The 26,787-nt window shown below is 56.9% G+C and overlaps 1 protein-coding gene across 3 annotated transcripts in view; it reads left to right on the top strand.

Moving 5' to 3' along the window:
• The first annotated feature begins 3,392 nt into the window (after positions 1-3,392).
• Positions 3,393-26,787, top strand: part of CFAP74 (cilia and flagella associated protein 74) — a 68,743-nt gene continuing 45,348 nt past the window's right edge. For all 3 annotated transcript variants that reach the window (XM_017542629.2, XM_017542628.2, XM_017542627.2), the window contains exons 1-10: positions 3,393-3,472; positions 6,378-6,462; positions 6,603-6,746; positions 8,184-8,282; positions 9,399-9,503; positions 20,261-20,434; positions 21,424-21,534; positions 23,504-23,606; positions 24,476-24,633; positions 26,045-26,243. In XM_017542629.2, the coding sequence (XP_017398118.1) occupies positions 3,406-3,472; positions 6,378-6,462; positions 6,603-6,746; positions 8,184-8,282; positions 9,399-9,503; positions 20,261-20,434; positions 21,424-21,534; positions 23,504-23,606; positions 24,476-24,633; positions 26,045-26,243 (1,245 nt within the window). In that variant the 5' untranslated portion in view covers positions 3,393-3,405. The remainder of the gene's footprint in view (positions 3,473-6,377; positions 6,463-6,602; positions 6,747-8,183; positions 8,283-9,398; positions 9,504-20,260; positions 20,435-21,423; positions 21,535-23,503; positions 23,607-24,475; positions 24,634-26,044; positions 26,244-26,787) is intronic.

The raw sequence follows: 26,787 nt of genomic DNA, 5'->3' as shown, positions 1-26,787 counted from the left end.
GACCTTTCACAGCTTCCCTACAGAGGGTCAGGCAGCGCCTCCACCTGCAGGACCAGCTACCCTCATCTCTCCACCTCCTGCTTCTCCCACTGGCCTTGCCCTTGTGGATTCACGTGTTGAAAACAGTAAATCTGCCCCTCCTGTTAATGAGGACTGGGGAGAGGTCAGAGGTGAACGCCTGTTGGAAGTGCCGTCTTTAACCGAGGCTCCAAGTGTCTGTGGTTTAGTGTGATCACCTTGACTGGAACTGTGTGTGTAATGACACCTTTTATACAGCTGTCATCCGCTGGGTGTCCAGCAAAATGAGGTCATGGAAGCCACAGGGAATTCACAAGCACAGAGCAGAATAGGTTTGACCATCTTCTAAATATTTTCTGAAAACGCCGCCATTCAGAGACTAGCAGGTTAATCAGTTCTTTCAAATGGGAAAAATATGGTTGGAATTTTACCAGTGCCTTTAAATTCTGCCTGTCAGGACTTTAAAATGCAATTGTTTCCTTGTAAGTTTAAAAAATTACTGGCATTGATACATTAATAATTTATTCAAGAAACATTGCTAGGCATTGAAAACATTTTTAGTGAATTATTCTGAAGCAATTGCTAAGTTGAGCAATGAAAAACAGTCCTCCACAATGTTACAGTTTTAGCATCTCATACATAATGTCACCATTTATGTACATTTCACCTGGAATTACACATTATTTCACTGTGAAATAGTAGTGCTAACCTTCCCATTGTGTCTCCATAATAGGCACATTGACCTACAAGCTTTCTTTTCTTTTTATTTATTTATTTTAAGATGGGGTTTCACCATGATGGCCAGGCTGGTCTTGAACTCCGGACCTCAGGTGATCCACCCACCTCGGCCTCCCAAAGTGCTAGGATTACAGGCGTGAGCCACCGCGCCCAGCCCCATAAGCTTTCTTTTCTTTTTTGCTTTTTGGAGATGGAGTATTGCTTTGTCGCCCAGGCTGGAGTGCAGTGACGTGATTTTTTTTTTTTCTTTTTTAATACTTCTAGAGTCAGGGTCCTGCTCTGTCACCCAGGCTGGACTGCAGTGGTACAATCACGGCTCACTGCAGCCTCGACCTCCTGGGTTCAAGTGATCCTCCCACCTCAGCCTCCTGAACAGGCGGAACTACAGGTGTGCAGCACCTCTCCTGCTACATTCTTTTACTTTTTTTTTTTTCCTAGAGATGTGGTCTCGCTGTGTTGCTCAGACTGGTCGCAAACTCCTAGCCTCAGGAGATCCTCCCACCTCAGGCCTCCATGTTGCTGGGAACAGGGATGCGCCACTGTGCCCTGCTGCATTCGACATCAGCTCTTTTGTATATTAATCATGGTACAAGCACCGTGTGATTGATAGGCATTAAAACCAATCACATACTTAAGGTGTAATAGAAAATAGGGTTTCTTGGGCAGGTGCGATGATTCATGCCTGTAATTCCAACACTTTGGGAGGCCAAGGCAGGTGGATCACTTGATCTCAAAAGTTTGAGACCAGCCTGGGCAACATGGCAAAACCCCGTCTCTACAGAAAATACAAAAATTAGCTGGGTGTGGTGGTGCATGCTTGTAGTCCCAGCTACTTGGGAGGCTGAGGCAGAAGGATCAGTTGAGCCCAGGAATTCGAGGCTGCCGTGGGCTATGATAGCACCACTGTACTCCAGGCTGGGCAACTGAGTCAAACCCTGTCTCAAAAAAATAAAAGGAAGTTAGACATTAAATTTAATTTTCACCAGAAAAATTAAGGAACTAAAGAGTTTGTCATTTTAACATTGTTTCTTTTTTCTTTTTTTGAGACAGAGTGTCCCTCTGTCGCCCAGGCTGGAGTGCCGTGGCGTGATCTCGGCTCAATGCAATCTCTGTCTCCTGGGCTCAAGCAATTCTCCTGCCTCAGCCTCCCAAGTAGCTGGGACTACAGGTGCTGCCACCATACCTGGCTAGTTTTTGTATTTTTATTAGAGATTGGGTTTCACCGTGTTGGCCAGGTTGGTCTCAGACTCCTGACCTCAAGTGATCCGCCCGCCTCAGCCTCCCAAAGTGCTGGGATTACAGGCGTGAGCCACCACGCCTGGCCTGTTTCTTAAGTGAAATCATTTAATTCCAACATGTGGACACATAAGATTCAGCACCTAGAGTTCCACACGAGCAACCTCCTAACATTCCCAACATGATAACCAAAGTGTAACAATAATGTTGAAATTATTTAAGAATTATTTTTGGCAGCAGGTGTAGTGGGTCAGGTTTATAATCCCAGCACTTTGGGAGGCTGAGGTGGGCGAATCCTGGCTGGGACCAGGAGTTCAAGACCAGCCTGGGCAACACAGAGAGACCCTCTGTCTCCACCAATAATTTTAAAATTAGCAGCGCATGTTAGTATATGCGTGTGGTCTTAGCTACTTGCAAAGTGGAGGCAGGAAGGCTGCCGGAGCCCAGGAGTTTGAGGCTGCAGTGAGCTGTGACTGCAACAGAGTGAGACCCCATCACAAAAGAAAAAAGACGTTGCCCCACCGTGTTCCAGAACATCACTTTACGCTCCCACCGGCAACGCGCGCCGATGCCAGCCTTCCAGAGCCTCGCCAGTGCTGGCGGCCGGCAGCACTTTGGTCTCAGGCGTTCCAATCAGTCTTTAGTGGTGTCTCATTACGGCTTCGTCCGCATTTCCCTGAAGATGCTGATGTGACTCCGAGGGTCAGAGCCATATCAGCCATTTGTATATCTCTTTTTTTGTGGCTATTCCACATCTTTTGATTTCTTTTTCTTTTGTTCACTTTTGAGATGGTGTTTCGCTCCTGTCCCCAGGCTGGAGTGCAGTGGCGCAATCTCTGCTCACCTCCGCCTCCGGGTTTCGCGCCGTTTTCCTGCCTCAGCCTCCCGAGTAGGCGCGCGCCACCACACATGGCTAATTTTGTATTTAATTATTTCAGTTTTGTATTTCAACGGCAGTGTAAAGTGATACTCCGGAATGCTCTAGGGCAATTTCTTTTTCTCTTGTGGCAGGGTCTCACTCTGTTGCCCAGGCTGGAGTGCAGTGGCGCTATCGCAGCTCACTGTAGCCTCCCCTTGTTGGCCAGGCTGGTTTGGAACTCCTGACCTCAGGTGATCCACCTGCCTCGGCCTCTCACAGTGCTGGGATTACAGGTGTGCACCACCACACCTGGCCTCTTTTGACCTTTTAAACTGGTGTTTGCACTTTGTGTGGTTGATGGGAGCTCTTTGCGTGCTCCAGATCCAAGACCTGCGTCAGATATGTGTGTGCTGCAAACATTCTTTCCCAATCTGTGCATTATTTTCTTAATATCTTCTTTAAGAGAAATTGCTCATTCATAGATTCTTTTAATCTATTATTTTATTGATCTGTATTTTGTGATCATCTTTTGTAGCTAATCTCTATCTCCCAGCATGGACGATGGCAGCGACCTGTTCCCTGAGGAGGAGCTTTTGCACGATTTCCCCCTTTTGGAAGACGGTAATAAAGCTTTTTTTTTTTTTTTTTTTTTTTTTTTGAGACTGAGTCTTGCGCTGTTGCCAGGCAAGAGTGCAGTGGAGCAATCTCGGCACACTGCAACCTCTGCCTGCTGGGTTCAAGTGATTCTCCTGCCTCAGCCTCCTGAGTAGGTGGGACTACAGGTGCCCACCACCACACCCAGGTAATTTTGTATTTTAGTAGAGATGGGGTTTCACCGTTGTTGGAAACAGATGCTCAGTGCCACAAAGGAAAATCAGCACTGAGACAAACGATCTTTCAGCAACGCAACTTTGACTTCCTGGACTGCAGGAAGGGTAATCTCGCTAGCTATCTTGCCAGAGAGTACAATGAACAAAGGAAGACAGACATATTTATCCCTCACGCATTTGGGGTCGTCCTTACTGCTGTGCCTGATCTCCGTTGGTTGGAGCCAGACCTCACAATCTAAACTAAAACCCGATTGGCCAACAACTTAAAACTTTTCTGAACAGGTAAAAGCAGTGGAGAGCTGGGACATGCCTGTGAGCACGTCCAGCACAGCTATCTTGGTTAAAGTACAAGGACACAGAATGTACCACGTGCCTGTAAGCATGGCAGGTCTAACAGCTACATAGGATATGGCTTCACAAAGTTATTGGCACACTTATTCTTTAACAAGAAAGGAAACTTTAAAGAGGAACTTTTCCACTTCCTACAACCACGTTAGCCAGGATGACCTCGATCTCTTGACCTTGTGATCCGCCTGCCTTGCCTCCCAACGTGCTGGGATTACAGACGTGAACCACTGTGCCCAGCCGATAAAGCTTCATTCGCAGTAACACAACTCTCAGCAACAAGAAAGAAAAATGACATGCTTCATAGTCCCCCTGTAACTCCCTTTACTCTGGGGGAGGAGAGCCTTTACACTCACATTTTTCTCTCAAAGAGGGAGCTTATATTATTGTCCTTATTTGAAAGAAAGACAAATTGTGGCTGAGATTTCGAAAGCAGCAGACCATAGTTTTCTAGTTTGCAACATCAGTATTGAGAAATCTGATGCCATTTTTATCCCAGTCCTTTGAATGTGACCTATTTTTGTTTTCTTTTCCTGGAAGCTTTTTTAAAAAATCTCTGATGATCTGAAATTTTTCTGAGACGTGCCTTGATTTGGTTCTAGTTCTGGGCACCGGCAGGCCATCCTGATCTGGAAGCACGTTTCCTTCCCCCCCCACTCCCCCCCCACCTCATTTTGGGTTCTGTTGTGTGCTGAGTCAGCGGCCCGTCTCCCGGCGCTGTGTGGCCTTCTCCACCCACTGTCTCCCTCTCCTGCTCCCCTTGTGACTGTGGCTTTCTGCCTTTTCCGTCATTTTTACTGAGATTTAATGAAGGGAAGAAACCCCGTGTTGAATTTGCTGTTTTGCTGGAAGTCCACTGTAATCTTCTGAGACAGTGACCTTCAGCCTCTTTTGCCTGAGAACCCCTTTACATCCTTAAAAATCATTGAAGACCCAGAGAACATTTGCTTATGTTGCCTATATCTTTCAGTACTTGCTGTGCCAAAAATTAAAGCTGAAAACATTTCAATAGTTAGTCATTTAAAATAGCAATAACAAACCTATTAGCAGGAACTTCAAGAATCGGGTTTCCCAGAAGGCAGCTGGAGTCTCACAGCTATCTGCTGTGACGTCACACGTCCTGTGGCCTCTGAAAGACTCCACTGTACACTCATGGAAAGAGAAGACAGATGGCAAGCCAGTGTGATGATGAAGACAGTTTCACCTACAGGCTCTGAAAGACACTAAGGAACTCTCAGCGTTCCCTGGATTTTGCTGTGAGAACCATCAAGTTAGAGATTGTCAAGATTTATCCTAAAACTGGTGGGTGGATAGGTGGGGCGCGGTGGCTCGTGCCTGTAATCCCAATAATTTGGGAGGCTGAAGCAGGTGGATCTCCTGAGGTCAGGAGTTCGAGATCAGCCTGGCTAACAGGGTGAAACCCTGTCTCTACTAAAAATACAAAAGTCAGCTGGGCATGGTGGTAGGTGCCTGTGGTCCCAGCTACTCAGGAGGCTGACGCAGGAGAATTGCTTGAATCCAGGAGGCGGAGGTTGCAGTGAGCCAAGATTGCGCCACTGCACTCCAGCCTGGGCAACAGAGAAAGACGCCATCTCAAACAAACAAACAAAAACCTGGCCGGGTGTGGTGGCTCACACCTGTAATCCCAGCACTTTGGAAGGCCAAGGTGGGTGGATCACTTGAAGTCAGGAGTTCAAGACCAGCCTGGCCATCATGGGGAAACCCTCTACTAAAAACATAAAAATTAGCCAGGCGTGGTGGAAGACGCCTCTAGTCTCAGTTACTCGGGAGGCTGAGGTGGGAGGATGCCTCGAACCCGGGAGGCGAAGGCTGCAGAGATCCAAGATGGCGCCACCGCACTCCAGCCTGGGCAGCAGAGCGAGACTGTGTCAGACTCACGACTACGCCAAATGTCACGCTGAGGTCCCAAGGGAGTGGGCGGGTGAGCAGCAGGAGCACTCGGGGCCGCAGGCAGGTGAGCAGGGGTGTCCTCCGACGGCAGCTCCCCGCAGCTTTCTCTCACGCCGTCTGCCTGTCCCGGCTGCCTGGTCCGGCGGCTCCCTCGCCTGCTGCCTTCAGGGTAGCAGCTCCGCTCTTTCTCTGGGCACAGCTGAGCTGTGCTGTGCCCTGGCGCCCCCCGCCCCCGTTCGCCTGCACAGACCAGCCCTGGCTCTCTGTTTCTCTCTCTCTCTGGGCACCAGCGCCCCAATCCCACGGAGTCCCCCAGGCTGCTCGCCTCTGCCCTAGGTTCCTTACACCCTGTCTCAAAAAAGAAAAAGATTTATCCTCAAACTTCAGAGCAAATGCTTGATCTGCTTTTTGTTTTTTTTAACTCTTGCCTCGATTTCTAGAAAGACATGAACTAGAGGATCCGGGGTTTGACATCAGGTCTCTTCTGCAGGAAGCGGAGGATGACGCGGACCCAGAACACAGCAGGTGACTCCCGGGGCGGGTGCCGGTGGGGGCTGCTCCCTCCGTCCCTCCCTCCCACAGGCCGCAGCCCCGCAGGCCACACGAGGAAGGCGTTCTGAGGCTGCAGCCGGCGTGGTGGCAGCTGGCGTCCTTTTCATCCTAAGCTCAGTGAAAGAACAAGATACTGGTGCTGACAAAATGAAGCGGAAAACAGCTGAGGACAGAATGCAGGCGTCTCACCTGCGACAGAACCTGAGCGCCCTGGATAAGATGCATGAGCAGCAAGTCCTCTTCATTGAGAAGACGAGGTGAGCGTGCCTGAGGCCACTGCGCCTGCCACCTCCTGCTGCCCCCCCAGGCCGTGACACGGGTGCCGCAGGGGTGGCCCTGTGCCTGTCGCCACCTTGGGAGACTGCCCGGGAGGGTCTCTCAGCGTCTCTGTGGAGGAGAAGCTCTGCAAGCCCCACCCAGGAGCTGGTGCCCAGTGCTCCCAGCCCTCTTCCCACAGAGAAGGCGGAAACAAGTGCCCTGCCCCCCAGCATCCCCCGAGTCACCGGCTGTCAAGCCTTTGCTGTAGTTTCTTCCTCTATGTATGTGTGTGTCTGTATTTTATATCTATGGGGTTTTTTGCTAAATTATTTTAAAGCAAATTACAGGTACGCTAATTCATGCCTAAATATTTCAGTGTCTCCTCAAAAATCAAAACATTCAGCTGGGAGGGTGGTGCCTGTGGTCCCAGCTGCTCGGGAGGCTTGAGCCCAGGAGGTCAGGGCTGCAGGGAGCCTAGGTGGCAGAGCAAGACCCTGTCTTTGAAAATAAAAAATTAAAAGACAAACGTTCTTCTGCATAGCTTGGGCCCCTAACATGGGTTCTTCACCTACGGAAATGACGATTTCCCTCAGATGCTCCTGGAGCGGCCCTGTGTCTTCCAAGTGACCATCACAGCCGGCCACAGGGGGTCACACCTGCCATCCCAACACTTTGGGAGGCCAAGGCGGGTGGATCACCTGAGGTCAGACGTTCAAGACCAGCCTGGCCAACACGGTGAAACCCTATCTCTACTAAAAATACAAAAGGTAGCTGGGTCTGGTGGCAGGCGCCTGTAATCCCAGCTACTCGGGAGGCTGAGGCCGGAGAATCACTTGAACCCGGGAGGCGGAGGTTGCAGTGAGCTGAGATCGCACCACCACACTGCAGCCTAGGAGACAAGTGAGGCTCTGTGTTGAAAAAAAGCAAAAAAAACAGAGCGACCCCCAGAGTTTGTGCTCTGGGCTTTGCTCCGTTGTTGGTAACTGAGGCCAGGGTCACCCCAGGGGCTAGTGTGTGAACCGGGGTTCCTTCCGGCCCACGCCCCACTGGCGATCCGGGCCTGCCTGGTCTGCACCCTGGAAGGCTGTGGAGGGAGCTGCAGCTGTGTCCCCTCCCGTGGCCCCCAGACTTCCCGCCACGTACCCGTCACACGCGGGAGCACACTTGTTTACGCAGACACGGGTCCCCTCCTGCTCCTGCGCCATCCTTGGCCCCAAGACCACCTCACCTTCAGGTGGGGCCACACTGCTGCCCCTGGGCAGGGTTTTCCAAAAACAGACAACAGGACCCTTCTTGTGTGGCTCGAAGGTGTTAGAGAGACTCTTGGCCTGGATGAGGAGGCCTCTGGGGCCTGGCCCAGCCTCCCCGGCCCCACTGCCACTTCGGAGGCTGGAGTTTCAGGGAAGCATCATCTGACCCTCGCTTCCTTGTTCCAGAGGGGAGCTGCGCGCCTGTCGGCAGAGGCAGGACCTGACCCGCAGGCAGCAGGAGGCCACGGCGGCCGAGATCGCCGCAGAGGGACAGGCCGGCAACACGTAGGTGGCCCTCGCCAGAGGGCAGGGAACAGGGCGTCAGATCAGGGCCAGAGGCTCCTTCCTTCACCGGAAGGGGAGCACAAGGCGCCTGCTATGTTCAGGCCAGTGAGGCGCCCCAGGGTGTGGCCACGACACACAAACACACAGAAGCACATGAGGTCGGCAAAGCCGGGGCTGGAGGGCACCGGGGCTGGGTCACTGGGAGGCAGGGCGCGTGGGTCCACAGTCAGGGGAAGGCCCCTGGGGCTGCTCTTACCTGGAGCAGCAGAGCAAGGCCGCCCAGGGCGGGGTGAGAGGTGAGAGGACCACATGGGTCCCATGCTCTCTCACAGCAGGAGGGCCTGGGGGAACTGACAGTCCCTGCATCCCTGAGCGTGGCTCCGCTGCCTCAGCTCTGGCCTCACCTCCGACCCCGGGGACACAGGGCGCCTGCCGAGCTCAGCCCAGCCCAGCCCTTGGAAGGCCCCAGCAGGGTGCCCGTCCTGGAGTGGCTGGTGCAGCCGTGAGGAGCGGAGGCCCAGCAGCCAGGGGCGAGGGAACCGGCAGCTCCTCCTGGCTGGGGGGTAAGGGCTCCTGGCCACTGTGGGCTGGGGGCCTGAGGGTCGAGGAACAGATGGGGCTGCCCAGGCCTCTGCGGGGCTTTGACCTGCCACATTCCTGGACCGTGTAACTCGGGGTGTTCGGGTGACCGCCGTACCAGCCAGCTGCTGAAAGCCCACCTCCTGCGCACACGGCTGGGACCTCCGGCCGGCTTCACGCTGTGCGGCTCTCATGGGCACACTGTCCACTGCTCAGGAAGTGGTCTCTAGGAGCGTGGCTGGGCTGGCGCTGGATGTGCACTGGGGTGGATGACACCAGGAGGGGAGCAGGAGGGAGGGACGGACCCAGGGCAGCCCCGACACGAGGGCCTGGGGCTCATCATGTGTGCCCACGTGCCCAGTGGGAAGTGGGCATGGGGAGAGCCTCCTGCCGGCCCCACACTCCTCACCTGCTCCGTGGCCCAGCTCAAGACTTCCCTCCTGAGGGAGAGGAGGCCAAGGGGTGCCAGGCAAGCCTGGGTGGCCCCGGGGTGACCCAGGCCTGACGCACACCCGGCCTGTCCCTTCACCTCTGCAGGGCTGCCGTGGGCCGTCTGCAGGCCGTGTCCAGACGCCTGTTTGCGGAGCTGGAGAACGAGAGCAACCTGCAGTTGAGAACTGAGGCCATGCTGAAGGAGAGCGAGTGAGTCGGGGCAGAGCCGGGGCTGGCAGCAGGCGGGTCCTTCCCACCTGTGGGCAGAGAAGCAGATCTGGGGGGTTCTGTTCTGCACTCGACGGGCAAACACTGGGAGATGGAAAGAGGACTGAGCGAAAGCCGTGGTCAGAAGGAGTAGCCTTCACGCTGCATTCTTCAGTTTTCCTGGGTTTGTTTGTGTTCCTGGCAACTCCACAATCAGGTTCCTTTTCCTCCTTCCTGGTTTCTCGTGCTCTGCGCTTCCACAGAACGGCGAGCTGGGTTTGCAGAGGCCGGAGAGACAGCTGCCTCCTTGCCCTGAATACTTCCCTGTGGAGCTGGGGTTGGAGGCACCGAGTGGCCTCTGATGAGTTTAGCAAGAAGGGGTTTGGGAAGGTGCACGAATTGCGCAGAGTGACCGAGGGGACCCTGAGCTGACCTTAAGAAGGACTCCCAAACCACACAGCCCCCCAGCCCTGGGCACTGCGGCCAGGTCCGTGACGTCCACAGCACTGACCCTGCAGGTGCCTGGGATGACCCGAGCCTTCCAGCCTGGGCAGGGTGGGGGAAACAGGGCTGAGTGCTGGCCTCAGGCCACACTGCCCACAAGAGTACCCATCTCATACCGCCGGCCTCCTGGGACCTAACATTTTGACCCCACCCCACTGAAGACAGCACTGGGCCCTGAGCCAATCTCTGACCCGAGCTAGCTGTGATGTGGTCGCTACTCAAGCTGGGGTCCAGTGCCCTGCGCCATGGCCCGCCTGTGTAGCAGCAGGAGGGGTACAGGGGAGGCCACTGAACCCCGCTGCAGCTGAGCATGGAGGAGAGCACCGTCCCCGTGGTCCTCCTTTGACAACTGGCCGTGTTGTGCCCGCCTCTCACTGCTCAGCAGCACCTGCACCAGGGCTGGGGGCTCCACAGGGCTAATGAACCCTGTACGGTTCTCAGGCTAATGAACCATAGACAGTTTGCGGGGCTGATGAACCCTGGAAGGCCTCACTTTACGAGCTTGCTGTGATTGTCTACTTCTTTTAAAAAAAAAAAAAAAAAAAAGTTTTCGGCTGTGCCCAGTGGCCCATGCCTATAATCCCAGCACTTCAGGAGGCCAAAGGAGGCGGATCACCTGAGGTCAGGACCAGCCTGGCCAACATGGCGAAACCCCATCTCTACTAAAAATACAAAAATTAGCTGGGCATGGTGGTGCATGTCTGTAATCCCAGCTACTCGGGAGGCTGAGGCAGGAGAATCCCTGGAGCCAATGCAGAGGTTGCAGTGAGCCGGGTTTGCACCACTGCACTTTATGATGAGCGACAGAGGCAGGAAGACTCTGTCTTAAACAAAAAGGAGGGGACCGGGTGGGGTGGCTCACACCTGTAATCCCAGCACTTTGGGAGGCCGAGGCAGGTGGATCATCTGAGGTCAGGAGTTCAAGACCAGCCTGGGAAACATGGAGAAACTCGTCTCCACTAAAAATACAAAATTAGCCAGGCACGGTGGCTCATGCCTGTAATCCCAGCTACTTGGGAGGCTGAAGCAGGAGAATTGCTTGAACCTGGAAGGCGAAGGTTACGATGAGCCAGGATCGTGCCACTGCACTCCAGCCAGGGCAACGAGAGTGAAACTCCATCTCAAAAACAAAAAGTCTTATTTTGAAACAATTCCGAACTTACAGAAGAGCTGCAAAATGGCACTCAGACCCCCGTCCGGGAGCCGTCCCCGGAGCCCACGTGGGCATTGTGTGAGGGTGGCTCCCTCGCCTCCCACAATCAGGAAGAGGCTCAGTCCTTCTGGGACAGGCAGAGCTTGTAGTTCTGAGATCACAGCTGGGGCTGTCCCACGTGGTGCCCGTGCTCAATGCATCCGGCGTGATGAGCTGTTCCCCTCAGTGTCCCCTCGTGGGACGCATGATGGCTGCCAGCTCTGCCATGGGGTCGCCGGCTTCTTCAGTGCAGTGATGCCGTTTCCCTGGAAACTGACGCGCAGCCTGAGGGGAGAAGCGCTGAGGCCAGGAAATCCCACGGCGCTGGCATCCGACGGTGTTTCCTGCAGGAACTGATTCCTGCTGTCGTGGCTTCTAAGGGGTGGTTTTCCAGTTCCACCATTCCTTCCTGTTACTTGGCTTTCCACCGTTAGGACAGCGTTCTCTCCTCCGTGTTTGCTTGCCGTGCAGGCTCGGGTTGCTGTGTCCCGGGGGCCATGACCCAGCCCATCGTGATTTGTCTGGGTGCCCCAGCCGCGCCACGTTTGGTGGTGGCTTCCTTCCACATCCTGCGTTCGTGTCCCTGTCGCTCTGTGGGCATTTTCGGGCACAGTGAGAGGCTCAGGTTCCCCTTAATATTCCCTGCCCCTGCCTGGACCCAGCCCCTTGACCAGCAGTAGACGGAGGCGGGAAACACCGGCACAGCTCTGCCCACCTGCCTGCCTGGCTGTGTCGAAACCTCCCGTTCACATCTATAATTCCAATTGCAACCAAAGCCACAGGTCTGTTCTCACCCACCTTCTCTGATGGCGAGAACCCTGCCTCCCACCGTCCTCGTTTCAGGCAGATAGCCGGCCCGTCCCTCCCCGCAGCCGGCCCCGGACTCCGGACTCTCCTTGCGCGGCCCCGAGCCCCCGGAACCCACCTGCTGCCCTCCTCCTGTGGGCCTGGCTGCTGCTGGCTGCCCGTGGACTTTGACTCAGCTTTATCTGGGTCTAATTTGCATGCAGCACAAAGCATCCGGAACGTTCCCCACACGGCCTAAGTGGGCAGCCCCACCCCACCAGGCCACCTCTGGTCTGCTCTCCACCTGTGGGGTTAGGTCTTCTAGGACTTTGCCAGCAGACGCTTGCAGTGAGCTTCCCAGTGCCCGGCTCCCGGGTACAGCCTGACGCAGGGGCTCATGGATGGCCCCATGTGTCCACAGCTGGGCATCCTGTGTGCACCTGCGTATGTCCCTGTGCGTGTCCATGTCTGGGTGTCCTGTGTGGCCATGCATGTGTCAACAGCTGGGCGTCCTGTATGTTCCCGTGTCTGTCCACGGCTGGGTGTCCTGCATGTCCCTGCATGTGTCCACAGCTAGGTGTCCCACAAGGCCCTGAGTGTGTCCCTATGTGTGTCCATGGCTGGGTGTCTCATGTGGCCCTGCATGTGTCCCTGTGTATGTCCGTGGCTGTGTCCCACATGTCCTTGCATGTGTCCCTGTGCTTGTTCGTGGCTGGGTGTCCCACATGGCCCTGCGTGTGTCCCTATGTGTGTCCATGGCTGGGTGTCCCACATGGCCCTGCGTGTGTCCCTATGTGTGTCCGTGGCTGGGTGTCCCACATGGCCCTGCATGTGTCCCTGTGCGTGTCCACGGCTTGGTGTCTCACGTGGCCCTGTGTCCACAGCTGGGTGTCATGTGTGGCCTCATGTCTGTCCATGGCTGGGTGTCCTGCTTGGGGAGCTGCCCACTATTCGTTCACTTCCCTGCTGGGAATGACTGTGCCAGTCCCCAAGTTTCCCCGGGTTCCAGGCATATTCCCGCTGGGTCCCATTGGAGGTAGCACCCCTCCCACTCACAGTCAAGGTCTCCGTGGCCAATGTGGAAACTCCTTTTGTTGTCTCTGGGTCCGGGGTGTAAGGAGCACCAGATGGCGAGGCGCAGTTTCAGCTTCCAGGCAATGGAATTGTTTCAGGGTCTCTCTTCCAGGCCTCCTCCCTCTGGAACGGGGGCATCCTAAGCAATAGAGCCCAGTGCAGAGGGCACAGAAACAAAATAGCCATGGGTGTGTGAGAGGGGCATATTGGGGAGCACAGTCTCTGCTTCCAGGAATCCTCGGTTGTGGCTCTGGGACAAGAGGCTGGCACAAGGCTGGCCACTGCTTCGGGACAAAAGCTGCGTTCTGGGGATGGCGCCTAAACCTTGCTCAGTTCGTGTCCCTGCTGCCACACTGTGAGTGTCATCTGCAGCCGCAGAACAAGCCATGCAGCCCTTAGCCACCTAGGCAGCGGGTGTGATGGCCTCGGTTTCTGAGGGTTGGGGTCAGGGCGGCTCACAAGGTGCCAGCCACATGGGTACCGCCGAGGGCCCGCTGAGTGGGGAGACCTATTCCCATGCTCACTCACCCGGCCGCCGGCCGAAGCTCTGGGTGTGTGTGATAGGGACCTCCTCATGGGGCTGTGCCCTGAGTGGCCACCAAGTCCCCCAAGCAGCTGTCGTGTAGTCTAAGAGACAGAAATAGAAGCTGCATGTCGTCTGGAGGCGACGCTGTCACCGCTGCTGTGTCCAGGCTGGCCCGAGACCCTGTGTGGGGGGCTCCGGTGTGAACATCCAGGGGTCCCTGTTGTCATCTTGGAGACTGGATTCCGCATGGCTGCGTCTCACGCGCAGCATCACCAGGACCAGCTGCTGTGCACGCGAGGAGCTGGAGCATGCATGGGAAGCCGTGTGGTTTGCCCATCCCGCCTGCAAAACGATCGGCTTGCTGGAGTTCGCGTTGGATGAAACACGGGGCGTGAGCAGCTCAGAGAGCCGCGTGAGGTGGGACCTCACTCAGAGGGCAGAGCGGGGAAGCCATGTCCGGGGTGCGTGTCGCTGCTCCACCGTGGTAGAAGACCCCAGAGTCTCGAAAGGAAATGGCACCCAGTGGGGCTCAGCGGCACCTCCGCTGCTGGCAGCCCGGCCATCGCATGGCAGCAGCACCAGCCAGCCTTGGAGGGCAGCATTCCGGTGGCTGAGCGCTGCCGAGCCTCACCCCGTGACGTGCAGCCCTGTCCCCACCCAAATCTCACCTTGAATTGTAATAATCTGCATGTGTCAAGGCAAGGCCGGGTGGAGATAATTCAGTTATGGGGGCAGCTTCCCTCATACTGTTCTCATGGTAGGGAATAAGTCTCACGAGATGATTTTTATTTTGGGATGGAGTTCGTTCTTGTTGCCCAGGCTGGAGTGCAATGGCACGATCTCTGCTCACCGCAACCTCCACCTCCCAGATGCAAGCCATTCTCCTGCCTCAGCCTCCCAAGTAGCTGGGATTACAGGCGCCTGCCACCATGCCTGACTTATGTTTGTATTTTTACTAGAGACGGGGTTTCACCATGTTGGTCAGGCTGGTCTCAAACTGCTCACTTTGTGATCTGCCCACCTCGGCCTCCCAAAGTGCTGGATTACAGGCGTGAGCCACTGCGCCCAGCCGAGATGGATGGTTCCCCTGCACAGGCTGTTGCCTGCCACCATGTAAGACGTGGCTTTGCTCCACATTCGCCTCCCCCTGTGGTTGTGAGGCCTCCCTTGCAATGGGGAACTATGAGTCCACCAAACCTCTTTTCTTTATAAATTACCCAGTCTCAGCTGTGTCTTTATTAGCAGCGTGAGAACAGACTAGCACATGCCATCCTGACCCAAGCAGCCTCGGGGTGGCCGAGAACAAGGCTGGCTAAGCCACACACAGGTCTCCTGTCCACTTCCCTATGGAGGACTCTTTTGGGAGCAGCCTCATGGGACCCCAGCGTCCTCACATTCTGGGTCCACTCTGAGAAGTGCCACACCGGCCCTTCCCCAAGCCACCCCAAGTGAGAGCTGCAGAGCTGTCCCCTCCTGAGGCATGGCAGGCACCCGCCTGCTCCTGAGACCCGCTTCCCGGCAAGGGAAGGGATGCGTTCCTGTGGTTCCCAGGGCCTCCCGAGCTGGGGTCTGCTTCTGTGGGGGGCACAGGCTGGCGGAAGGGTCTATGGACTTGCCTCATGGGCATTTCCTGCCCAGCAGGCTCCAGGAACCCACCAAGGAGGCCCTAGAGATGGCCCTGCCCAGGCAAACCACCTCCCGGTCCAAATGCCTGTGCTGGGCTTGTGTGTGTCCCATTCCTGTGCCCAGGGGGCTGCTGCAGGTGCCTGAATCTGTGCTGGCGGCTTAGATACAGTCTCTCATTCACTCATCCTCCCACACATGGTAAGAGGGCACCCACTGCTTGCCAGACACCGTCCTAAGCCCATGAATGAAGCACCAGAGTCCTGCCTGGTGAAGCCTGCTTCGGTGGTGGGAGGCAGGCTGTGAGTGATCATGTGTTCTGCGCAGCCTCGTCACATGACCGCTGCCTTCCCACGCCCAGCTCAGCTCAAAGAGGAGGCTCCCGGCACGCCCCACTCAGCCGTGAGGGACCCCCAGCAGGCACAGTGGCCAGGACTGCTGTGAGGCTTCTCTGACTGCACCCGTGTCCCGTCACTGCAGTGACAAATCCCGCAAACGTCACAGCTCAGCAGGGCGCGGATTTATGAGCTTGGAGCTCTAGAGGTTGTTGGCCCAACACAGGTCCCACTGGGCTAAAGTCAAGGTGTGCGCAGCACTGGTTCCCCACGGAAGCCTCCACGGAGAACCCGTGTCCTCCCTTTTCAGCTCCAAAGCTGCCTGCATTCCTCCATCTCCACAACCAGCTGGTCCCATCTCTCCAATCTTCATCGCTCCCTTTCCGACTGACCACACCAGCTCTTCCGATAAAGGGGACTTCAGTGGGGTGCCCATCTACTTCAGCTCGCGGGACTCCTAAATCAATTACTACTGCCAAAAACTCCTTCCACCCATCCACGCTGAGATACTCTGCCCTGCTGCCCGCCCTGGAACCAGCCCAACTCCCTCCCAGGTCCAGCAGCGCCCCAGGGCTCCACCTTCCCGGTGCAACTGGGAGCCCCTCATAGGCAGCATCCCTGCCCGGGTCCCCGCGCACTTCAGAGCTCACCTCGGTGCTTTCCAAGGGCGCAGGACTTTCCTCACTGGAGCCACAATGAAAAACATGCCTTCTCTATGTGGTCAGACTCTCAACAGCTGGATGCAGTGGCTCACGCCTGTAATCCCAACACTTTGGGAGGCCAAGGTGGACAGACTGCTTGAGCCCAGGAGTTTGAGATTAGCCTGGGAACATGGTGAAACCCCATCTCTACAAAAAATACCAAACTTAGCTGGGCATGGTGGCGTGCACCTATAGTCCCAGCTACTCAAGAGGCTGAGGTGGGAGGATCAGTGACGCCAGGAGGTTGAGGCTGCAGTGAGCTGAGACTGCGCCACTGCACTCCAGCCTGGGCAACAGAGTGAGACTCCAACTCAACAACAAACCTTCCAGCAGGTTCTCTCTCCAAACATTCGGATTCCTTCTTCTGCGTGATTTTCTGGCGTCTCAGCTTTCTGCAGTGCAGGTGTCTCCTGGGTCCAGGTTTCCTTGACCAGCTGAGTGAATGACAGGAGCCATCCATGGTGGGTGGGTGAGCTGGCGGCATGTCCACCTCAGACGCCCAGGCCAGGCTCGGGCAGGCTCTTCCCTCTGTGGCCTGGCAAGGTTGGATTTCATTCCCACACACCTTCCCCAGGTCCCGCCGTGTAGATTAGCTACCTTCTTCCCCTCTGGGATCCTTCTCTTCTCAGGTCACACTTTGTTCCTGCCCCTGGGAGCATCTGGGCCAGCGGGGATGGCAAGAGGGGCGTGAGGAGAACTGGCGGCCCTGCAGGGAGGTGCTTCGGGGCCTTCAGGCATCAGAGCCCGCCTTTGAGGGCAGGGAGGGCTGCTTCCCTGCGGACGGATGGGCAGAGGGGGCTTGGCAGTTTGGGGCTCACATGGGTGCAGACCCCCTCAAATGTCCTCACTCCTGTCCTCAAAATCCCAGTGTTCCCCAATCCACCTCTGCTCTGCTCTGAATGCTGGCGCCCCTGAAATTCACGTGCCCCTGGAACTCAGCCCCACTGCTCATCAGTCTTTGTGTGCAGTAAAGAGATGCCTGACACTGGGTCACATAAAGAAAAGAGGTTGGCCGGGCGGTGGCTCAAGCCTGTAATCCCAGCACTGTGGGAGGCCGAGGCGGGTGGATCACGAGGTCAAGAGATCGAGACCATCCTGGTCAACATGGTGAAACCCCGTCTCTACTAAAACTATAGAAAAAAATTAGCTGGGCATGGTGGCTCGTGCCTGTAATCCCGGCGACTCAGGGGGCTGAGGCAGGAGAATTGCCTGAACCCAGGAGGCGGAGGTTGTGGTGAGCCGAGATCGTGCCATTGCACTCCAGCCTGGGTAATAAGAGCGAAATTCCATCTCAAAAAAAAAAAAAGAAAAAGAAAAGAGGCTTGGGCCGGGCGCGGCGGCTCACGCCTGGAATCCCAGCACTTTGGGAGGTCAAGGCGGGCAGATCACCTGAGGTCAAGAGTTTGAGACGAGCCTGGCCAACATAGTGAAACCCCATCTCTACTAAAAATACAAAAATTAGCTGAGCATGGTGGTGGGCACCTATAATCCCAGCTACTTGGGAGGCTGAGGCAGGAGATTTGCTTGAACCCGGGAGGCAGAGGTTGCAGTGAGCTGAGATCGTGCCACTGCCATCCAGCCTGGCAGACAGAGCGAGACTCATCTCAAGAAGAAGAGGAGATTTGATTGGCCAGGGCTCTGCAGGCAGTGCAGGGAATGCGGTGGCATCTGCTTCTGGGGAGGCCTCAGGAAGCCTCCAGTCATGGCAGAAGGCGAAGGAGGAGCCGTGTCTCCCACAGCGGGAGGGGAAGCAAGATGATGGAGGTGCCACACACTCTCAAACAACCAGATCTTTCGTGAACTCGCTCATCACCAAGGAGATAGCCCAGGCCTTTCATGAGGGAGCCGCCCCCACAACCCCAACACCTCCCACCAGGCCCACTTCCAACACTGGGGCTACAGTCCAACATGCAATGCAGGGGGCTCGAATCCAGACCAAATCTGCCCTGGAGGCGACGGCATGAGGAGGTGGGGGCTCTGGGAGACTCGGCCGTGGGGGCGCTGCCCTCATGGAGGGGACAAGTGCCTGGTAAAAGGGACTGAGGGACCCTTCCGTTCTTCTGGCACGTGAGGACACAGACAAGGCACCACCTTTGAGGAACGGGCTTTCACAGGACATGGAACCTGCTGGCACCTTGACCTTGGACTTCCCGGCCTGCAGAACTGTGAGGAATGAATTTCTGTTGCTGGTGAAGACTCAGTCCCAGGCATTTTGCTACAGCAGCAGGAATGGGCATTGACGGTGCCTAAGACAGGACCCGCCTCTTACCCAAGAGAGCGAAAGCTGTGAGCTCACGTGGCCGCGAGCACTGGAGAGCCCGCAGGCTGGGGAAGCGACATTCGGTAGAACAGTGACTGAGCACTTTCCAGAACTGAGGGAAGCACGCATCCTCAGGTTGATGAATTTCAAGAATCACGAGCGGGAGGAATAGAAATACCCCCACATGTGGAGGCGCCGTGCAGTCCCCCTGCCTCGGGAGAGGTGAACGCGGCACATGGCCGGACGCAAGTGACCCATGACCGCTCGAAACGAGCTAATTACTGAAAATGACCCCAACAAAGAGCACAGTGCACCCGGATTCTAAAATGCAGTGACGCAACCTGGATGCTGAGACCCAGAGGGCGGTGCAAGCAGCGGAAATAGGGCCAATCTCAGGAGATCATTAAGAAAACTCTGGGCTGGGCGCGGTGGCTCACGCCTGTAATCCTAGCACTTTCAGGAGGCCGAGATGGGTGGATCACCTGAGGTCAGGAGTTCAAGACCAGCCTGGCCATCATGGTGAAACCCCATCTTTAAAAAAAAAAAAAGAAAGAAAGAAAGAAAGAAAGAAAGAAAACCCTGAAGAAAACATTAAAACTGAAATCCAGCCATGCGTGAGGCACGCACACACACCTCACTTGCCAAGTTGGAGTTTATATCCCAGGAGCCCCAAAAAAGGCTCAACGTTGGAAATTCTTAACATGAATGCGTTAAAAGAGAAAACCGTTGAGTATCTCAATCCAACATATAGTCATGATTTTTTAAAACAGATGTAAAGCAGACTTTATTCAAGGAGGGCCAAGGCGGTGGGGCCCCTGCCACGGCCTTGCAGGACTGGGCTCAGCTCCCCGCGAAAAGCTTCTCACAAAAGAGGAAGTGGACATGTTCCTATAACATGGTCAGGGGTGTCTAGGAAAGGCCTGCAGCCCACGTCGTGTGGACTGCCAGAATCCAGGAGGGTGCCAGCTACGCTCCTGCGTCTGACTTTGTCCAGGGGTTCTGGTCCTCGCGTGGCCAGCCCCGGCCTGAGCCACATCTCCGGGTGGAATGTTTGTCATGTCTCCAGGAGCGGCTTCTCACATCCGTCCACCAGGTGTCTCTGTCCAGGCCGCCTCCCCAGCAGCTCCGTGCTCCCACCTGGCCACTCATAGAAGGACACCGTTCACATCCTAAGAAGGAAACTTCCCGGCCTGAGCTCCCACTGCTCAGGCCCTCCTCCAACTAAAGATTCACCAGAAATTTCCCTGAGTTGTGCCAGGAATCAAGGGGCACCATATCATCTGTAGCCACCAAAGACACCACACTCACAATCCAGCACACGTGGCCCTGGGCAGGGCTGGTGACTCCACACTCCACAGCCCCCACCCCAGGAACGTTTGAAGACTGAGGCGTGGGCTTGGGTGCCGGTGAGTTCGTACCGGGGATCCTCCAGCCCAGCCACGGAGTCACGGCTGTCCCTTCCCGAAGGCTTTCTCAGGCTGGGCAGGGCCCGCCCCAGGCCCACTGCAGCCAACAGATGAGGCCTCAGGCTGGCGGCGGCACGCGGGAGGGCAGGCCCAGCTCCAGCCGGGCTGGAATGACCCCGTGGTGATTGTCCTGACGTTGCAGGTGGGCGAGGCGGGCCTCAGCGTCGGGGTGACTCAGGTGGAGAGGACCCCTAGAGGAGGGAGCTGACCTGTCCGTCGTGTCAGCACTTGGTGCCGGAACCCCCCAGGATGACCCCAGGCCCGACTCCAGCCCCTTTACCTCTCGTCTAAAGGAACACCATGTGGCACATCGAGATCCAGGAGGGGCAGCTAGAGGCTTTCCGGATGGCGAACCATGAGGAGGCAGAGGCTGTGGGGCGGCAGCTCCAGGTCCACGCGGCTGAGCAGCTCTGCAGGGAGCAGGAAGCCCTGGGGAAGGTGGAGCGGAACCACCTGCTGAGGGTCCGGTAAGCGGCACCCAGGCCCGCTCGTGCCCTGAAGCTCCTGCCAGCCCCTCCGCCTTCTCCCCCAGGGGTCTCCAGAACCAGCCTCGCCCTCCACATCTGCCTGGTTCCACCTCTACCCCTCCCTGCCTCCCCCCAGCTTGCTCCTCTGCCAGGCCCTTGAGTCCCTCCCAGGTGTTAGGTACCCCCGTGCACCTGCCCAGAGCCCCATCCCTCCTGAGATGCCACGGCCACCATACAGTCACCAGAGCTGGCCACCAAAGCCAGCCACTAAAGCTGGCCACTAAAGCCAGCCACAAAAGCCGTGCTCCAGCGAGACTGCCTCTCCTTTGCCTCCTGCAGCCCCATCCTCTTCCCAGCCAGGCCATTCTCTGGGCTCCATCCCACCTCTGGCTGCTCCTTTGCACCCCTCCCCCAGCCCCCACCCCTGGCCATGGAGCACTCAGGCCCGTTCCCCACACATCCGCTGTGCAGCCAGGGTCCAGCCACCTATGAGGCCAGTCCCCAGGTACTCCACATGCCATCAAGCCAGCTGTCCCAGCCTGCCGTGAGCCTCTCTCCTTGGGACCCCTTCCAGCCTCCATCCTGTCCCTCATCTCATTCCATCCCTTCAGCTGCCCAGGCCACAAACCCCTGTGGAATCCAGGCCCTGGCTGCAGACATTCACAAGGTCCGCAGCCCCTGCCTCCTCCCTCCCCACAGCACAGCTGCGCCTGCCCCGTCCTCCTCCCAGACCCCGGCCCAGCCCGGATCAAATCTTGCCTTCGGTGGCTCCCTGGCACTGGAACCCCAGTGGTGTGGAGAGTTTGACATCCGTGTGGCCCACGGCACCAGCTCTCCAGGGACCCTTGCTTCTCCCAAGGGAGGCTGTGCAGGACGGCTGAGCAGGGCCCACGGCATCTCTGGGACACGTGCTCCGGCTGTGCGGGGCCTGGGGGGCAGACGGCGTGTGCAATGCTGAGTTTCCCTCTGACGGCCCTCCGGCCCCACAGGAAGTCCCTGCACACCCAGAAGGAGCACGGGCTCAGGCACCAGAAGCTGCTGGACGATGCCCGGAAGAACCACAGGGTCGCCGTGCGGTTCCTGAAGGCCTCCCTGGGAAGGTAGGGCTTCCTCTCCTGGCGTTGTCCTTCCCTTCAGTGCTCTTAGGGAGAAACCCAAGAATTCGAGTCACTTGCTTTTGTCTTGAAATTCCCTGATTTTATTATTATTATTTTGACATGGAGTTTTGCTCTGTCGCCCAGGCTGGAATGCAGTGGCACAATCTCAGCTCACTGCTCCGCCTCCCAGGTTCTCCAGCCTCAGCCTCCCTAGTAGGTGTAGGGGTGCTGGCCCCGCAGGGTCGTGGGGTGTCCCTTATGCTGTGCTGAGATGCAGGATCCAAGAAGTAAAGAGACAGGACACTGAAGAACTGGAGAAGAGCATCTGGACTTGGGGGCCAAGCCACCTGTGAGCAGGGACAGGCGAGGCCCTGAACGCCCAGAAGTGTCTGTATTTATTAGGTACAATCAGGGGTAAGGGTCGTAAGCAAGGTCATCATCTATAGGCTTAGTGATAGGGCATATGTAATCACCTGAGTCACAAGCGAGGGGGCCACCCCATTATGTCACCTGGGCAGAAAGGTGGGCCGTGCGCAGTAGCAGAGGGTCGTGTACAGAAAAGGGGTCCACCCCTATTAGGTCACCAAGGCAGAGGTGGGCTGTGTGCAGCAGGTGTCGTGCGCAACACTTCTTATCTGGGGGCTGGAGGCTTCAAAGGGTTTCTAATAGAACGATGCTGTAAGCCAGTGCAGTGGGAGCTGACAGACGTGTGCTCTTCTCTAAGATATTTATGGGAGGATGATTTGAGCCAGCACAGAAGCGAGAAAAGACTGACAGGGTGCACAGCCGCCACGACTGGTCACACCAGAGGGGTTCTTCTCCCTCGGTTACTTCCAGGATCTCAGGCCTGAGGCCGACTTTCCACAGGAACTGGATGCAAGGTGCTACAACTCCTTTATCAGGAGGAGAGGCTCCTGCTCCAAGCCTGCCATACGGCGTTTGCCCTTTCAGGCAGGGACGCCACCGCCTGGGTCTTTGGTTCTCGTCCTGGTCTGGCTGTTCTCCCATGTACTGCTTCTGTTCTGTGACTGCTCCAAGCATTCCTCCTAGTACAAACTACTATACGGTTGTATGGAAGGAGTCTATAAATCAGCACTAAATGTGTCAGTACAGCTCCGACTACGATACCTGTATGATTATATAGGAAGGTTACATGGAACTAAGTATAATTGTATATATAAGCTAGTATATAGTAAGCAGTGAGTTATATGATTATATAGAAAGATTATATGGGACTAAGTACGATCATATATATAAGCTAGATATGAGTAAGCAGTGAGTTATGCTTTAGGCACTAATTGTGCCGGGGGTCTGCACAGTTCCCCTTCCTCCGTGCCCATGGAGGGTGTTACCCACAGCTGTGATTACAGGCATCCACCACCACATCCAGCTAATTTTTGTATTTTTAGTAGAGACGGGGTTTCACTATGGGCCATGCTGGTCTTGAACTCATGACCTCAGGTGATCCACCTGCCTCAGCCTCCCAAAGTGCTGGGATTGCAGGTGTGAGCTACCATGCCTGGCCCCCTGATTTTATTATTAAATCACCACTTTATCATAAAAAACCAGGAAATCTGTATTTTTAGTGCAGAGTTGCGGTTTCTTTTCTGAAGAGGACAGTGAGATGCCTGGGCGTGTTCCCGCCGGGTCCTGGTGGCTGGCCTTCCGCAGCTGCACCTTCTGCCCGTCCCAGCTCTTGTGTTGTCACCGTTGATTATGTTCTGATGGAAATGGCAGCACCGAGGCTCCCGTAACGACACCCCACACAGCATCACTATGTCACTTCCTCTGTTAAAAATGTGGCCAGCTGTGGTGGCCCACGCCTCTGATCCCAGCACTTTGGGAGGCTGAGGGGGGAGGATCGCTTGAGCCTGGGTGGTCGAGACTGCAGAGAACTGTGATCACATCACTGTACTCCAGCCTAAATGACAGAGTGAGACCGCCTCAAAAAATTTTCAATGTCCTTCCTCAGAATCCGGGAGCAAGAGAAGAAGGAGGAACTGGAGTGCCAGGAGCACCTGAGGCGACGCATGGACGCTGTGGTGGCGCTGAAGGGCGGCATCTCCGCCAGCCGGGTAGGCCCCACGGCCCCACCCATCTCTCCCGCAGCTCCCTGCCATGTCCGTCTCTGGGGTCCTGCTCCTTGGGAGCCAGGCCCATGACCCTGGACATCCAGGGCTGACCTGCACTCTTGGTGGCCCCTGGAGGTTTCCTGAGTCTGTGCCACAGTTCGGTGTGGCTCAGGGCCAGGTGCTGGCATCAGGGGGCAGCGGGCAGCCCAGCCCTGCTCTCACGGGGCCTGGTCTTGTGGGAGGAGAGTGACATTCCCACAAGGCACATGGAGGGCCGGGGCAGCTCGAGGCCATGCCCTGGGGCCAAGGCTGGGGGTCCAGGCTGGGAAAATGGAGGGCAGAGTGGGAACAGCATCTGCAAAGGCTCAGAGGTGAGCAAAGGCAAGCAGGTGACGTGCAGAGACAGCCACAGCCCCATGCTCGGGATGTGCAATTTGCCAGCTGTCTACCATGGCTTCCACGGGCATTGACATTAGATTAAGGACACCTGTTCAAAGGAAAGGCCCAGTGTGTGTGTGTGTGTGTGTGTGTGTGTGCGTGCGCACGTGTGCATACATGCAGGTGCACATGTGTGTGCGTGTGTATGCAGGTGTGCATCTGTGAGCATGTGCATGTGCACGTGTGTGCATGTGTCAGCGTGTGTGTGTGTGTATGCAGGTGTGCAGAGTGTAGTGTGTGCACATGTGCATGTATGAGCATGTGCATGTGTGTGCAGCTGTGCATGGGCGCACGTGTGTGTGTGTGCAGGTGCATGTGTGTGCAGGTGTGCATGTGTGAGCATGTGTGTGTGCACAGTGTGCAGCTGTGCAGGTGAGCATGAGCATGTGTCCGCGCGTGTTGGCACTGTCACCTCAGTGCTTTCTATTTCCAAGGACACGCTGCGGAAGTTCCACGCATGGGGCCGTGCCAAGGCACAGCTGGCAGAGCAGAGGGCCCAGGCTGAGAAGAAGGCAATTCTGGCTCAGGGCGGGGACGCATTCAGGCACCTTGTCCACCAGCGCCGTCGCCGGGAGCTGGAGGCCCAGAAGAGGTGAGGGTCATGGAGAAGTGCCGCTGGGAGGTGCCCGCCCAGTCAGCGGGAGCAGGGAGGGCCAAGGGGGCCTCACAACGAGCAAAGCTGTGCCCTCTCCCAGGGCCCCCACTCAGGCAGCTGTGGGGCATGGGAACAGGGGCTCCAGGCCGCCACCCTTGCCCTGCCTGGGCCTGACTCGGGCTGGCCGGCCCTGCCCCTACCCTAGTCCACGTCAGCCGTCGGCCCCTTCTCCCCTCCTGGACTCTGAAACCCTGGCCCCTCTTGAGAGCTTGCACCTCCTGTCCTGGCTTCTCAGGAGAAGGGACTGGCAGGCTCTTTCCCAGCCCACCCAGAAGTCTCCAGGGAGCACCAGGCCCCCAGCCTGGGGACATTTCCAGGCCCCTCCAGGGAACCTGGAACTGCTGAGCCTTCCTTGCTCACTCTGTCTGGGGCCATCCACCTGGCTTCCTGGTGCCACTGCCTTGGACCCCCCCCAGCCCCTCTGGCCACCCTCCCACCATGACACTGCTTCTGGCTTCACTCTCTGGTCTCCCCAAAACCAGGGCCCATGCTGCCCCCTCAGACCCCCACTGTCAGACCCCACTGTGGGAAAGGCTTCCTGAGATCCAGACCCTCCGGCCAGGTTCCTACAAGTCCCCTCCCTCCCACTCAGTCTGGCCTTTCCCATCCCTGCCCATAACGCTCCCTGGTGACCTCCGTGCAGACACACCCTGTCCCAGGCTTTGCCGGAAGCTGCTCTCATCCCGGGAGCCTGGCCCTTTCTTCCCATCCTGGCCTCCCATGCACGGCTCTGGCCAGTCACTGCTTCAGATCTGCCTGGGCAGGGCTCCTGGCCCTTTCTCTGGGCGAGGCGTCCTCCTCTGGGTGCCACAGAGCCCTGAGGGCATCCTCTCCACCCCCCCCAAGTCATGATTGAGGTTTTCCACCACCCATCAGCCTGCCCACCTGGGAGGGGGTCCTGGCAGCGGCTCCACCACCTGCACGTTCCTTAGCCTGGCGCAGGTCTGGCACGTAGGAGGCACCCAGGAGGTGTGGCTGCAGGGAGTGGATGAGTGTCCTCAGCCTGGTGCCACCCTCAGTGGCAGCCCCACGCCAGCCTAGAAACAAGGGCTGGGGAGAAGCCCTGGGGGCAGTCAAGGCTGCTCGGGGACTGGGCTGCTAAGGCGGGCAGGGCAGGGCAGGGCTGGGCTGAGCTGGGGTTTAAGCCTGGATCCTCTGCTCTGGCCTCTGCCCATCTGCTCCCCACGGAACCTGCGTTCACCCCAGGACCCGGAAGTTCGCACCCCAATAGCCCTGCTAGGGAGGACCGGAGACCCCAGGAGAGTGCTAGGGAGGGGCCCCTGGGCACCATGTCACCTGGGGCAAGACTCAGGCCGGGGGCCTATCGCACGTGTCTGACTCCGCACAGGGCCTTTGAGGAGGGGCAGAAGCTCAGAAAGCAGGAGATCGTCAGTCGGATTCTGAAAGAGGAGGCTGAGGAGGAAAAGAGGAAGAAACAGCGTCCCCCTACCAGTGCCACGCGCCAGCCAACCCTGAGGGACAAGACCTGGAAATACATCTCTGACTTTTGCGAGAAGACCACAGCCCCAGCCAACACGGACACACTGGTGAGCACAACGCCTGCCGGGGACTGAAGCCGCACACCTGCGGAGGGAGGCGGGGCCTCAGGGCGGGGGTGTGGGCAGGCGTCCTCTGAGGACCTCAGCACCACAGCCACCCTCTGAGCGGCGGCCACTCAGCTCAGGGGAAAGGGGACAAGACCCACCACAGACCCACCGCACGAGGGAGACCCACGGCTGCAGGGTCCCCCCAGGGGTCCGGTGTCCTCCGAGTCTCAGTGCCCCACCAGGCCCCGCGTCGCCCTCGGCAGTGCTGCTGCTCACCAGGCGGGGTCCACCTTGCCTGGCCCTGTAGAGAGCCAGCTGCCAGGGAGAGGCGCGTGGCGTTCAGAACGCACGCCGGGGGTCACCCTGCAGCAAAGACTCCTGATAGCACCCAGGGACAGCTTTCCTGTCACTCATTCATTCACTCATTCATTCATTCCGTCACTCACTCCCTCCCTCCCTCCCTCCCTCCCTCCCTCCCTCCCTCACTCCCTCACTCTCTCCCTTACTCCCTCACTCCCTCCCTCACTCCCTCCCTCACTCACTC

This window comes from Cebus imitator, unplaced genomic scaffold, assembly GCF_001604975.1.
Source record: "Cebus imitator isolate Cc_AM_T3 unplaced genomic scaffold, Cebus_imitator-1.0 Scaffold145, whole genome shotgun sequence".
NCBI classification, from domain to species: domain Eukaryota; kingdom Metazoa; phylum Chordata; class Mammalia; order Primates; family Cebidae; genus Cebus; species Cebus imitator.
The sequence above is the reverse complement of the archived record's forward strand: the minus strand, read 5'-3'. Positions and strand labels throughout refer to the sequence as shown.